General features: G+C 35.9%; 1 protein-coding gene across 1 annotated transcript in view; it reads right to left on the bottom strand.

Moving 5' to 3' along the window:
* LOC126752835 (mucin-5AC) overlaps positions 1 to 13,180 on the bottom strand; it is a 60,236-nt gene extending 47,056 nt beyond the window's left edge. The window contains exon 1 of the mRNA XM_050463829.1: positions 12,039 to 13,180. Coding sequence (XP_050319786.1) covers positions 12,039 to 12,149 — 111 coding nt within the window. The 5' untranslated portion in view covers positions 12,150 to 13,180. The remainder of the gene's footprint in view (positions 1 to 12,038) is intronic.
* Positions 13,181 to 14,083: the final 903 nt, after the last annotated feature.

Below are 14,083 nucleotides of genomic sequence, written 5' to 3'. Positions count from 1 at the left end.
GAAGCAATGGAAAGTATAGAGAGTAAACACAGACATTTCCTTGTTCACTCGAATTTATGTAGTTTGCGAATGATTCCTGAGTTATTTCAGACACTCGGGAATCTTAAGCTGAGAGCTATTAGTTGCTAAACTGTAAGTCATACATTGAACTAGTAGAGCCTTAGAACTTGCTGTAAAGAATGGAACATTCCAAATATGTACGGAATTCCACTCAAACGATCTTAGTAATTACTAGCAAGAGCAGGTGAAATGTGCGAAACTCCATTCTTTGACCAAAAAAAAAATAAACAAAGAACCAATTTCTTGCAAAAAGCGAAAGAAAACACAAAGCAGTCTACAAAAACAAAATGTATCACATCGCATTGAACTTTCCCTTTTTAAACTAAAGAGGCGATCAATGTGTACATAGCAGCGATCGATACGATAAAGTTGTGTGACAAGTTTGTATGAGAACGACAACAACAAAAGCAAAGAATCATTACGAAGGCAAGAAACATTAGAAGCGAGCGCCAATATCGATGACCTAGTGATTGTACATAGAAAGCAGACGACTACTGAGCAAGTTTCAATGCGCAAGCGCACAGTTGCAAGCCGTTAAAGAAGGTGTTTAAGACGCATGCGCACAGTTCCAACAAAGAAAGGGCACTTTAAGATTTTTTGCAATTTTCCTCAGGCAGCATCGAGCTTAGAAGATTACAAAAGGCAACTACGACCATAAATTACAGTTACCTTACAAATTTATGCTTGAGGCAACCTAAAAAATGCTTCACTAATAAAAAATTTCGTAATTTGACTTCGAAATCAATAACTTTGGCGCAACTTCATATCGCGCTGTGCATCAAATTGCCGGATCTTTTCAATTACTTTACCTTGATTAACATTTAGTGCCGTGAAAAATCAAAAATGCACACAAATTAAAAGCAAAAAACGCTTCAGCTATTTCAACTGCAGCAGCTGCGTTTTGGTGAAGAAACTACGAAAAAATCAACAAGACTACCAAAGTGCACTTTTCTATTAAAAGTTATTATTTTCTTAGCCGCACTTCGCCTCACTACTCTTCATTATAAATTAACTTCGATTACATAACTGACAACCCCCACCACAATTATCGATTTGCGCCGACAGCAGCAAACCAAGTGCAACTCTGGCCCTTTTGATTATGTTTAGCTGCATTTAAGTTGAAATTGTGGTCTGTCAATCAATGTGGAGGCAAACACTTGACACCGTTTGCACTTCCATTGCAGGCGGTTGATTGTTTATAGCTTAATCTGCGGGTGATTAAGTTTTAATGACTGGTTGCTCTGTTGTTTTTGTGGTAATCTATTGACAAGACTAGATTGCTTGATTGATTTACAGCAAATAACTATACAAGGTGAAGGCAACTTCTTAAATTTTACTGATTTACAGGAGCAGATAAGTGAGATTGCTCTAAGGTAACCTTGTGAGTATTTGTGACTTGAATTTTTAAATAATAAAAGTAACTAAATTGCTTGAAATTTCATGTCCAGTCACTATAAATACAACCTTGCCACAAATGCCTTAGATCTTCTCCATTTGTAGGCCAGTTGTGGCCAAAACAATTTATATATGACGGAGTTTTGAAATAAATAATTGACCATCCTTCTCTCTATCGACTTGATAACCGAACACTAGTACCTTTATAAGACTCCGTCTGGCTTCGGGCAGGCGATATAATTCTATAGATGATAATTCTGTAGAGAAATATGAAATTCTTTATTTAACCTGGTTACCATATGTAGAGTTCATATCCAAAAGTCTGCAGTGCTATCTGACCGAAAATATTAATATAAAGTCTCTCTCCGTACCAAAACCTAACTTCTTGTGATACGGATTAGGTTATGTTAGGTTAGATAGCTGATCGAAGATCGCACGTGGACTGGTATATGTAGCCCAGTGTGAGGCCATAGAAAAGAAATAGTCCTGTGTACGGCCTTATAGATTAGCAAATTGCTTATCAGCCAATACAAATTTGAATAGGCGTTTAGTTTCAACTCCCGCCAATTCGGTGGGGTATCTGAAAGTATGCGCTCCCAAGTGTTTAAGTCGTGATCTCCCAAATGCCGGACAGTCAAGAAAGAAGTGTTGAGTTGCTTCCACTTTATCCTCTTATATACAGCTTCTGCAAATGGCGTCTGATAAGAATCTCCTGTTAAAAGTCCCCAACTAGGGAGAGGCTAGCCTTACTGAAGGCAAAGAGGTCACTAGATCTCCTGAGATCAATCTTGAGACAAAACGCTTTTCGACAGTACTGATAGTAACTCAGCGTTGGGCAAGCTTTCGCGAAGCCCAGCTATCTAGTGGTAGAACACAAGAGGATAAGGGAGCATCGACCCCCGGATCGGCACCCATTCCCGTCGTATCACAAAGACGATGCTATTTATAGCGAGGTTAGGTACTCCTCGGCCAACCCTGAACGCATTGTAAATGAGTTCAAGTGTAGTATCGCCGCTCCGCTATCTGAAATGGCCACTTTTCTGAAGTCTGCACTCTGAAGCAACAAATCTACTGATACCTTCATTCTGCAACCTCGGCTTGGAAGACACTGCAATAATCAGGAAGTCTGAAGCTGGAGTTGATAGAGAGCTCCTGACAGTTACCTTTTCTTTTTTGATACAGATTGGTAATTCCAGAATTCAGTAATTCTATATCAGCTGCCCATAGCATTGGAAAGTCACCATAACCGTAAAAAATGGCGTCATCAATAACTTTGGCGCAACTTCAACCAAAGTGCCATCCGCTTGGCTAGCGAATGAGTTCAAACAAAACACAAGTAGCTAAAAACGAAATTTCCTGACAGATGGAATGCCTTAGGAGCATGAGGAATAGCCACAATCATGGCAAAGAAATGGAAAGAAAACATACATGCTTTCTACTCACTCACATACCTGAAAAGACTGCAGGACGGTTGCTGGCATAGTCCCAGGTCCCAACTTAGTAGCATCACATGTGAGCCGTATGGGATCTACTAACAATAACACATGCAGAAAGTGCTTGGAAGTAGACACGATAGAGACGCTGGAATCGGTCTTATTTATAACTCGGATACGATATCTAGGAACTTTTCAGTTGAAGGAACTAGAAGAAGTAAAAAAAAAATTGGATATTAAGTCTCCATTGAACTTCACAAAACTCATTACCGTCCTGCAAGATGTAGAATTCAGTTCGTCTTAAAATGGACCTCCATCTTGCATTACAAGGGACCTGTAGATCTGTGTACGTCGTGATATCCAGCTAATATAACTTCTTCTTTTGGAGGTCCTCCGAAATCGGTTTCGGGTTCCATGTATTTAATATTATTCGAAATAAATTACCGATAATTGATTTACCTACTCGATTCCGAGTGACTGTTTTCATTTATACCGTTATCTCGGAAGTATGATCGGACGATTTTGAAGTGTCTTGTCATCTTTGATAAAATTTTATCTGCTTTTTCTATCAACGGTAACACTATTGTTTATGAGTTTATTGAATAATAAATTTGTGTGATTATTCTTCTATAATACACATAAAGTTTTAAAAATTTTGCTTTCTTTGTGAAACCAAATCCTCTTATAACCAAAACCTTGGGGACTTAAGGGAATAAACCATAAAAATCGTTTCTCTAAACTCCTGAATGCATCACATTATTGCCGCAATAATCATAAGTGTTCACATTTGAAGAGTTCTAAGTAACAGAAAGCTACACATGCTCCTCTTCAGCAGGATATTCTTACATATTTTCATATCTAACAGCACTCCAATTGATTCTGCACCGCACATCACAGGTGTGTGCGTCTGTATAACGGCATTCACTTCGTGCAAAAACGGGGAATTTAAATTTGAATTTGGCGGCGCCGATAACAACTGATGTGCGACGTATCGGTGTGCAGCAGCAATGGCAGCGCAGTCGTGGGGATGCGAGGCAGATTAACGGTTTTTGATGCTGTAATATAAAAAAGTGACGGTGTGGCGTGCGGATTGCGATTTAAAACCGGAAATTGCTAACGCAAATTGAGAGCAAAACCGGAGGAGTGAAACATCAAATATTTGAATACACGTACGATATAGATGTATATATGTATGTATAGTTGTGCATATGTGTGAATAAATTAAGCGCAATGGCAGATGTGTCATGTCATGCTGGATATGCAAACCGATTGGATTTTCTATTCACATATAGTGTCTTTGTAAATTTATTCAGTTATGTATACGTTATATATTTATACCCTGCACAGGGTATGTTAAGTTGGCCACGAAATTTGTAACATCCAGAAGGAAATGTCGGAGACCAAAAAATTTTTCAAATATGGCTCTGGAATTTTGCACGCGTCATTTTCTTCCCAAGAAGCTGCTCATTTGTTGGAATCGTTGGGATCGGACCACTTTTTCATATAGCTGCCGTACAAACTGAACGATTAAAATCACGTCGTTGCATAGAAAACTTTTTTATTTGACGAGATGCCTTCACGAAATTTGGCGCGAATTACTTTTTAAAGAAGAGGTATAATATCTAAAGAGATTGTTCGGATCGGATCACTATAGCATATAGTTGCCATACAAACTGAACGTTCAAAATCATGGCCTTGTATGAAAAACTTTTTTATTTCATGAGATATCTTCACGAAATTTGGCTGAAATTATTATTTGAGGTAATGCTACAATATCTAAAAAAATTATTTAGATCAGACTATTATATCATATAGTTGCCATATAAAAAGTACGATCAAAAGCAAGTACTTATATGGAAAACTTTTTTATTTGACAAAATTTAGAAAACAAATTATCCAAAGCAGCGCCACAATGTCCAAAAAAAAAATTATGGAGATCAGATCACTATATCGTATAGCTGCCATACAAACTAACCGATTACCATATTATCAAATTCTTGTATGGAATCTTTTCTATCTATGAAGGGTATTATAGATTCGTGCAACCGAAGTTTACTTCTTTTCTTGCTTTGTATGTCCAACACTAAATTTGCACCTCAGTCGTTATAATGCGCTTCATCAAATATATATGAATGCGAGTATACGGTATATCGCTCAAGTTTAGCTATCCATATGCTGCATTGATGTAATCGTTACTTTACTATCGCTGGCTTCACTAGTTGCTTCAATACAATTTCATTTCTGTTTTTTAATATTTTTTACGTTTAATTTCCATTTCTATTACTTTACATATGTTTTTTTTTTGCATATACATATATACATAAGTACAATAACACTATGAACTAGCTCTGCTGACAGTGGCCCCCATAACTGCTGCCGCTTTGTGCCGCTATTTGTGGCAATAACCGCTTGCCTATCTTTTTTATCTGGCTTTTATATGGTAGCGTCTTTCATTCATGGCGCGCTTTTGACATTTTCCCGTTTACTATTTTATACTTTTTAAATTGGTTTTTTTATTTTTATATATGTTTTTGTTTGTCATTTGCTGTTTGTTGCTTGCTGCTGTGACACCTTTTAAAGGCGCCATTCAAAGTGCGACTACCTTTTGAATACTTTCAGATAGCGATGAAATAATAATAGTAAAACGTTTATAGCGTGACACATGCGGGACATGACGGGCTTAGGGCCCGGAGTTTGGCGAACTTTTCATATTCATATGAAGTATGTCGTGGTTTGAAGGCTCTGTTAGAGCACTGGCGTTGCTAGTGCTCATCAGCTGTAGTTCGGGCAGAAATCTTCGCTCTAATATTGTGTGAAAAAGCCACTTTTGTTTCTGTGGTGAGCAAAGTTTGGCCTTGACGGGCTTGGGCCCGAAGTGGCATTGTTTGAAGGCTCTGGTTTGATTCTGATGTTGCTAGTAGATCCAGCTCTGGTTCGTGGAGTAGTATTCATTCTTACATTGCCAGTTTTGTCTTTATGTTGAACCTAGTCTTGATAAGTTACTAATTTCAAGTAATAATGTTCAATAAGTAGTGTGTACTATTACGAATAACTTTTGTGACGTTAAATTTTTAGTTCATGAATTTAGATAATATAACTGTTAGATAGGCTATTTTCTAAGCAGAGAATTAATTTTATAGAGAAACTTTCATCAATCAACATGAGATTTATGAACTCATGGAACAGATTGTTTGACTACAAAAACCGTCGATAATTTACTCAAATACCGCAGATGTTTACCTCCTCAAAGCAATGGATGAAATCGAATAAAATTTTAGAATTTAAAAAATAAAAGACAAACCTTTTCAATCCGAACTTGATGTGCTGAACGTTTGTGAGGATTTTATAGAACATTATGCCCTCAATTTAAGACATTTACTCGTTAATAATGAGGCATATTTATTTGTATGAACGAGATTTATGAACTTATGAAACAGATCTTAAGACAGCAATCAACGACGATTATTAACTCTGAGTATTTATTGATATGACGAGTGAAGAGATTTTACCTAATGAAGTATTCGTTCCGATATTAAGAGAAAATGTGAGGCTTTCTAGGGAATTTCAATTAATCAAAACAAGGTTTATGAACTTATAAAACGGAACGGATGACAGCAAATACCGTCGATTATTTATTTATTTACCGCAGAATTCTATTTTTTCCTAGAAAGAGATGATATCAAGTTAAATTTTATAAAACTTTATCACGAAATCGAATGGTTGGACGGTCTTTGAAGTTTTACGGAAAAATTATGCTATCGATTTTAGACTTTTTCAGGTTTTTTCTTCACTGGAAAAGCAAGTTGGAGAGACATGATGTTAGATATTGACTAGAACTCGGCTAACTCGCTTCAAGCGTAAAAATATAACTTAAGAAGAATAAGGAAAGGGTTGCTGTAAACTATATGGAGTATTCCACAGTAAAGATCAAAAGAAAAAAAAATTAAGGGATGCCTGAAATTCTGCAGTAGAGATGAAACGAACACACGACTTTAATCCTCGAGTAATCATACAATACACCAACAACCCAAACTAAAATAATCTGTGATTCTAACACACTGTTGCCACACATTGCTTGTGGCTTTAAACTTTTTGTTAATAATTTCATGAGCAACATTTTCTGGTTCAACTTTCTTCTTTTCTATGATTTGCATATATGTATTTTGGGTGGCTTTGCTGAGCAGAGCTTAATGCAGTATAGCTTAAGTGGCTACGGCGTTCGCGCTTTTATTACTTCATGCAATGTTATGCCTGTAGGGGGATTCTCAAATGGTGTCTGCAGCAATTTCTTGTTGCTCTTTTTGCATAATTTGCATTTTTACATATTATCGTTATTATTTACACTGATTTATAGTAAATAACAACATAATTCATTGGCTCTACGCGCTGCCACTAAGCGCTAAAAAATGCTTTCGCACACAGCCACAAGAAAAATCGTGTGTATGTGAGTGCATGTTAGGGAATTCCGGGCAACTAAAGAGTGCCAACGCATGCATGCTTTGGTCTTTAGAAAATGCCTTTATGGCTGCCAGGTGGCATGTGTGTGTGCCACATTACCGAGAACCTGCCGGTATGCGGTGAATGCTTATGAGGACACACACACACACACACACTTATACACACTCAGGCACATATTGACCCTAAAAAGTGCGAGTCCTCCATCAATAAATACTTGCGCACATACTCGCTTACAAGCGTATACAAGCACTCACCGTTAGATATGCTATTGAAAGTGCAGTAAAAGTGCACACATTCTTGACTCTGCCCAACACACCTCACCGCCACCCAGCAGCCAGTACACACACACATACCGGCGTGTAGTCACCCTCTTTCAGCGCGTACGTGCGCTTGTAAGCTGCAGCAGCTTAACATAAAATTTATATAAAATACCATCAAACGAAAATGAAATGCAAAAAAACAGGCAAAAGCAAAAGAATTGGCAAAAAAAAAAGTGAACGGCAGTAAATGAGGAGCTCCTATTTCGAGTTGAAACAAATGGCTAAATGAATGCAGCCACTACGAGCACTCGTATTTGTAAGGAGGTTGCATTTGACTGCATTTGCTCCATTTATTTATTTTTACGGTTCTTGAAGTGAGCTATATACAGCAAACGGCAAAACTGCTGAAATAAGAAATAAGAAGTGAACGCGTTTGCGTAGAAACTTATAGGTGCTTTAAGTATATATACAACATAAGGTAGAAAGCAAGTCACCCTGCAAGGATGTAGATTGATTAATTCTTTTCGATGTTCGATTCATATTTCATATATTGGAAGAAGTCAATTTCGGCTTTTTTAATTGTCACTCGGGCTAGAGAGCTTCCGCCTAACCTTACAAGAAGAAGGCGATCTTATAAATATTATTTTTTAGATTTTTTTGAGTATGCTAGTAACCTTATAATTAGAAAATTGTTTGATTTCTTATTTAAATTAATTTCTTTAAAGGCTTACTTATCCACATATGAATTCCAAAAAAAATATTCTGTATATCGAAAATCTGAATTTGATCCGGTAAATAGTTTCGAGATATGAGCGTATTTGTCAGAGCTTTTCAGATTAGTCGATTACTCTCACAACTTTAAAAACGTTCTTCTCTGGAAACCAAAATAAGTGAGAAAAGTAGCTTGGAAACGGCTGCACCCAAATTTTTTCACAATTTTCTATAAATTTTTTTGTGGGATAATGAAGGAAGAAGTTGGATTTTAGTAATAGACCCTTTCATTGGCAACAACATTGTTATGTAACTTTTTTCTACAGTTTTGGTAGAAATCGAGATAAACCAAACTCAATCCTTAGAAATCAACCACGCCCCTCTCTTTTTTTCCTGACCTCGATTGCCTGTAAATTATTTTTCTCTAAATGTTTGTTATTTTATCTTTCGTTTCCGGTTGGTTTCTTTTTACTATAATTTTTTTGTCTTCAATTATTGTATACTCTGCTCCAAAACGGATACTCTATATATAAAAATGTTACGTTGTTTGTCCGCGATGGGCTCTTAAACTACTGAAGCGATTTTAGTAAAATTTAGCACACTGTCTCCAGGTCGAACCAACTTACAATATAGGATAGTTAAAACAATTCATAAATAAAAAATACGATGATAGCTCTATTAAATGGACGCTCTATTAAGTGGACATATCCTTTAACTATGCCATTGTTGATGTTTTCTATGTACAAACTATTAAACGGACAACTATATTAACTGGACAAAATGGCTGGCAACCAGACATTGATATAAAGCCTCAAATTCGTTACTTTTCCAATGAGATTTATTTGTATGAACATATTTAAAATTAAACCTCGAGTACAATCCCTTGGATTCTTATACCGATAAAAACGTATTCGCCTTTAATCGTTAATAAAATTTTCACTGTATTGAATAGTTTGTTATATGAATACCACAGCAAAACGTGGACGGATCCACTAGTTATATATGAAATATATTACTTTTCAAAAATTTTCATAAAAAACGATTTTTTCTGACTTGAATGTTTTAATATGAAGAAATATTAGTATTAAGTGCATGGTATATGGAAGGCACTATATACCTAAGGTCGCAGTGCAATCCTCATCTATTTATATTATGGTATATTCCTCATTTCTTATTTTGTTTTGGGGCATAAACTGTGTTACTCATAAAAATCTAACCCATTTGAAGATCAATTATAAGGTAAGTCAGTAGCAGCTTCACAAGTTCATTTTTATCACAGAACGGTATCTCTTGAATACATTTCCAAACCTCTTAAGAAGTTCTCTGTTGAAGGGAACTAAGGTCGGCCTTTGATTGTAGTTAAGAAAATGTTTAAAAGACAAAGAAAACATCATAATAATAAATTTTAATTATTATTTTACTATAACAACCAATTTAAACAAAAAAACTAAAGCGCTGATTTATAGGAGAAAAAGATTTCAATTAAAGTGATTTCAGATGGTGTAATTAAATGCTGTTGGTCTTACTTTTCTAACAGGAACACACAGGAGTAAATAGTTTGACTCTGTAACCAACTTTAAGCAATTAACGCTGATATTTGAAAAATAGAAAGTCTTCATACAGGAAAAGTACCGTCACGTTTAAATAATAACTGATATTTTGGCGTTATTTTTAATATTTGCATAATTTTTTATACCCTGTGTAAAATATGTATATTCAGTTTACCACGCAGCTGTAACACACCAAAAAGAAACATCGAAGATCCTCACTGTGGTTATGTCCGATATTCTGTCCGTTTACCTGTTAATGTTTTGCACATGTTCTTTTATAGCTAAGGAGCTGATCATTTATTGGAACCTTTGCTATCGGACCACTATATCATATAGTTGTCATACAAACTGACCGAACAAAATCGAGTGCTTGTATTGTTTTTCACTTGACGAGATATTCTCGTGAAATTTGGCATAGATTGTGACGCAAAAGAAATCTACAAACTCTGAACAAATCGCTTTAATCGCTCTACTATAGCTGTCATACAAACTCATTGATCAAAATCAAGTCCTTGCATAGAAAACTTTTTTATTTGACACAATATCTTGACAGCATAGACAACGTTGCAATTATCGGAGAAAATTTTCAGATCAAGGCACTATAGCATTGAAAACCGAGTGCTTGTATTAAAAACTTTTTGATTTCACAAAATATCCTCATGAAATTTGGCACATATTAGTATAAAAAATTAGTCTACTATCACCGAATATATATTTTTCAGATCGTACCACTTTAGTTATAGCTGACATAGAAACTAACCGATCAAAATCAGAATCAATATCTTTTTATACCAGATATAGGGATCTTTTTCGTATTTTAAGATTGTATCTCATCAAAACAAAGTAATCGTGTTTGCTTTTAAATTTTGGCTTTATCAATCTTATAATTTCATTTTCATCTGTTTCCGAATCTCTTTACTCTGTATCATTTATTATTATTATTGTTGATCTTTAGCTAAACACTGGGTTGCCTAGGTATAATAAACCTAAGGCAACCATAGGTATTTATTATGGCAAGGATATTTTATTTTATTTTTTCTTTTATCTATTCACTGGAATTAATTTTCTACAAAAAAAATTATCTAATATTGCACCTATTTTTATAAAAATGATCTTTTTGAAAACCAATAAAAAAATTATTAACAATATATGTATGGTAGAAAAAAATATTTTATTTTATTTCTATTACAAAATATGTTAAATTTTTCTAAAATATTCTTTCAATAAGATATATTGATATTTGAGAGTAAGTTTTGATATATTTTAAATAATACTAAAATAAAACTAAATTCATAAAAAAATATTTTGATAGTGTATAAAACTCAAAAGACTGATTAAGATTTTAAAAATATTAGAAAATTTTTCAAATTATCAAAATTTTACAATTTTGCAAAATTTCAAAAATTTTGTATAATTTTAAAAAAATTCTATTTTCGAACAAATTTTTATTTTATTTAAAATTTTCTCCCTTCATTATCTGAACAAATTGTTGACATTTATGTAGTGTATTTCCGTAAAAATTATTATGAACTTTTAAAAAAATTGTTTCAATGAGATTTGTATATTAACATGTCCAATATTTGATATTTATAGGCCATATTTAAGAATATTAAATTCATAAAAAAATAAATAAATAAAATTTTGTTATAGCATTAAACCGAATTTCAAGTCTTTCCAAGGAGTAATTTAGACAAAAAAATTTTCAAAATTTCACAAATTATCAAACTTTTACAAATTTTAAATATTTAACAAAATTTCAAAATATTTTATTTTTGAACTTATTTTGGTTTAATTTTAAATTTTCTCACATCATTATGGATGTATTCTGCACAATTTTAAAAATATTTTCTTTTCTACCTAATTTATATTTATCTTTCAAATTTCTCTCTTTAGCGTTATTGTATTCACAATTTCACCTTTTTAATAAAACAAACATTTTTAGAATATTCCAATTAGAATTTTTACAAAGAAAATGCATTAAAGTGAAAAGCTCCTGGCAATTTGTGTACTTCTAAAAATGAAGCATCTGCTATGCGCTGACAAATATGCGAACATTCTTATATATTTAACACTGAACACTTGCAGGTGTGGGTGTATTTGTGTGTGTGCTGTTATAAAATTTCTATTTTCATTTAAGACGAATTCATTTCGTTTGATTGCATTTCACTTACCACTTCATTTACAGCACGACTGGGATTAAATCCTTGGGCGGCGATTCCTGTGAGCAGCAGGCAGCATGCGCCCAATAGCAAAAACAACAAATTGCACAATAACAATCTCATGTTGCACGAAAGAAGCACATACAAAAACACACAAAACTAGGAGTTGAGGGGGTAATCGGAAGCAGCGGAAGCGGAGCAAATAATGCGCTGAACAATTCCAATTGGAATTTTAGTTTGTTGTTGCAATTAAACGAATGCGTTGTGAGTGACGGCTGGCGATTTATTTTGCTACTATTTTTGTCAAGAATATAATTTATTTGCTTTTGTTTTTGTTTTTTTTGTAAAATTTTCTTACAAACACGCGCACATAAAGCTAACGGTACTTGCTTGCATGCAATTTTCCGTTGCAACGCAAATGTTTTCGGCAATTTATGAAAATTTCTCGTCAAAAATTTTTGTTTATTTTTCAAGAATAAATTTGTAAAATATTTTTTATTGCTTTTTTTGTGGAAAATTTATATTCAGTTTGCGTACGCAGCGAATTTACTGCTTCGAAAATGTCGTTGGCTTGCACAAATCGTAAATTTTTATAGTTGCTGTTGCTGTTATTGTAATAGAGACGTAAATATCACTGCGAAACCGCTTGGTACGCACGCTTACGCTCGACTGTTACGAAGACACTGACTGCCAGCACTGCGCGTACACTCGCTGGTATTTACGGAATATGCACTGCTGCTGCTTGCGACTAACCACTAGCCACCTTAGACACACAGACGCAGACGAAGTAGGCTATAGTCAACTGGACTGGTAAAAGTTCGACGCTCAACTGAAATTCACATTCACAATTGGTAACAATTTTAAGTCAAAGACGCTTGTTGCGCTGCGCTGTCGCTGCTGGTTGCTGGTTGCCACCAGCTGTTGTTGTTGCTGTTGCTAGCGCCGACAATGGGTTCGTTGCTTGTTGGCTGTTGGCTCGCACGTTCGTTCGTTGTTTGCTCCGTGCGGCTGCTGTTGCTCAGACGACGGCTTGTTGGAGTTGTTGGTGCTGCCGAGTGTTTTGTTGCTTGCAAGCAGCAGATATCGGCTTCTTTTGGTTGGTTGTTTAACGTATCGGTATCGGAGGCGTGAGTGATGGAAGCGTGCGCGCACACGTCTGTAGTTTGAAAGCGACTGAAATGCAAGCGTGCGCCCGCTAAGCACACAGGTGTTGGTGGCGCCACTGGTGGCACGGCAAAGGCGCTGCCGCGCGCTGTGTTGATGCGAGTGTTGTTGGTGTTGTTGCTCGCAACAGAGGCTGCTCATCAGTAGCCACGGCAGCCAAAGATACAAGCGCTGTAACAGCTGGATGCAAAAGCGCTGAGCTGCAAGCGTAAACCACAAGCAACGGCCGGGCGCGCGGTCAAGCATGGCTCTTGCGGCTTCAAGCGGCGGCTTGAATGGACGCGACTCAAGCCGCAGCTGCAGCACGCTAATGATGATGATGAGCAGCAAAGCACTTCACTGCAACAGCTTCAAAAACAACTATAAAACAACAACAACTATAAAAACAACAACAAATATAAAATCAACTACAACAACAACTCAACTCACTAGCACTGCCACCACCACCGCCAGCTGTTGCGTTGTTGCTGCATCATCGCTTACCATACGCTTTCTGGTTTCTACTGTTATTGCTGTTGTTTTTGCGACCGCCTGCAGTCAGGCGCCTGTACGGCCAGTGCGCGTGGGAAAAAACCTCAAAAAAGCCTGTAGAATTGCGAATAAGCTGTCGGAAGCGTTATGCGTGCGTATGTGTGTGTGCTTGGCAGAATTTAAAAACGATTTTTGCCATTTCGCTTTTGCTTTTGCCGCCGGCATTGGCCAGAAGAGAGAGAAAGTGGCGTGCGCGCGTGGGCCTTTTTTCGCGTCGTTTCTTTTATTTTCCTCTTTCTACTTTTTGTACTTTCGTTTTTGTTTGCTGCCATTACTTGTTGCTGAGAATGTGCTGTTGCGTGGCGTTGCTTCTGCTTGGAGTTTGCAGGAAATGCATTTCACGCTGAAGTGTTGCTAGCGTT

Source organism: Bactrocera neohumeralis, chromosome 3 (genome assembly GCF_024586455.1).
Source record: "Bactrocera neohumeralis isolate Rockhampton chromosome 3, APGP_CSIRO_Bneo_wtdbg2-racon-allhic-juicebox.fasta_v2, whole genome shotgun sequence".
Taxonomy (NCBI): Eukaryota; Metazoa; Arthropoda; class Insecta; order Diptera; family Tephritidae; genus Bactrocera; species Bactrocera neohumeralis.
This window is presented reverse-complemented; position numbering and strand designations above follow the sequence as displayed.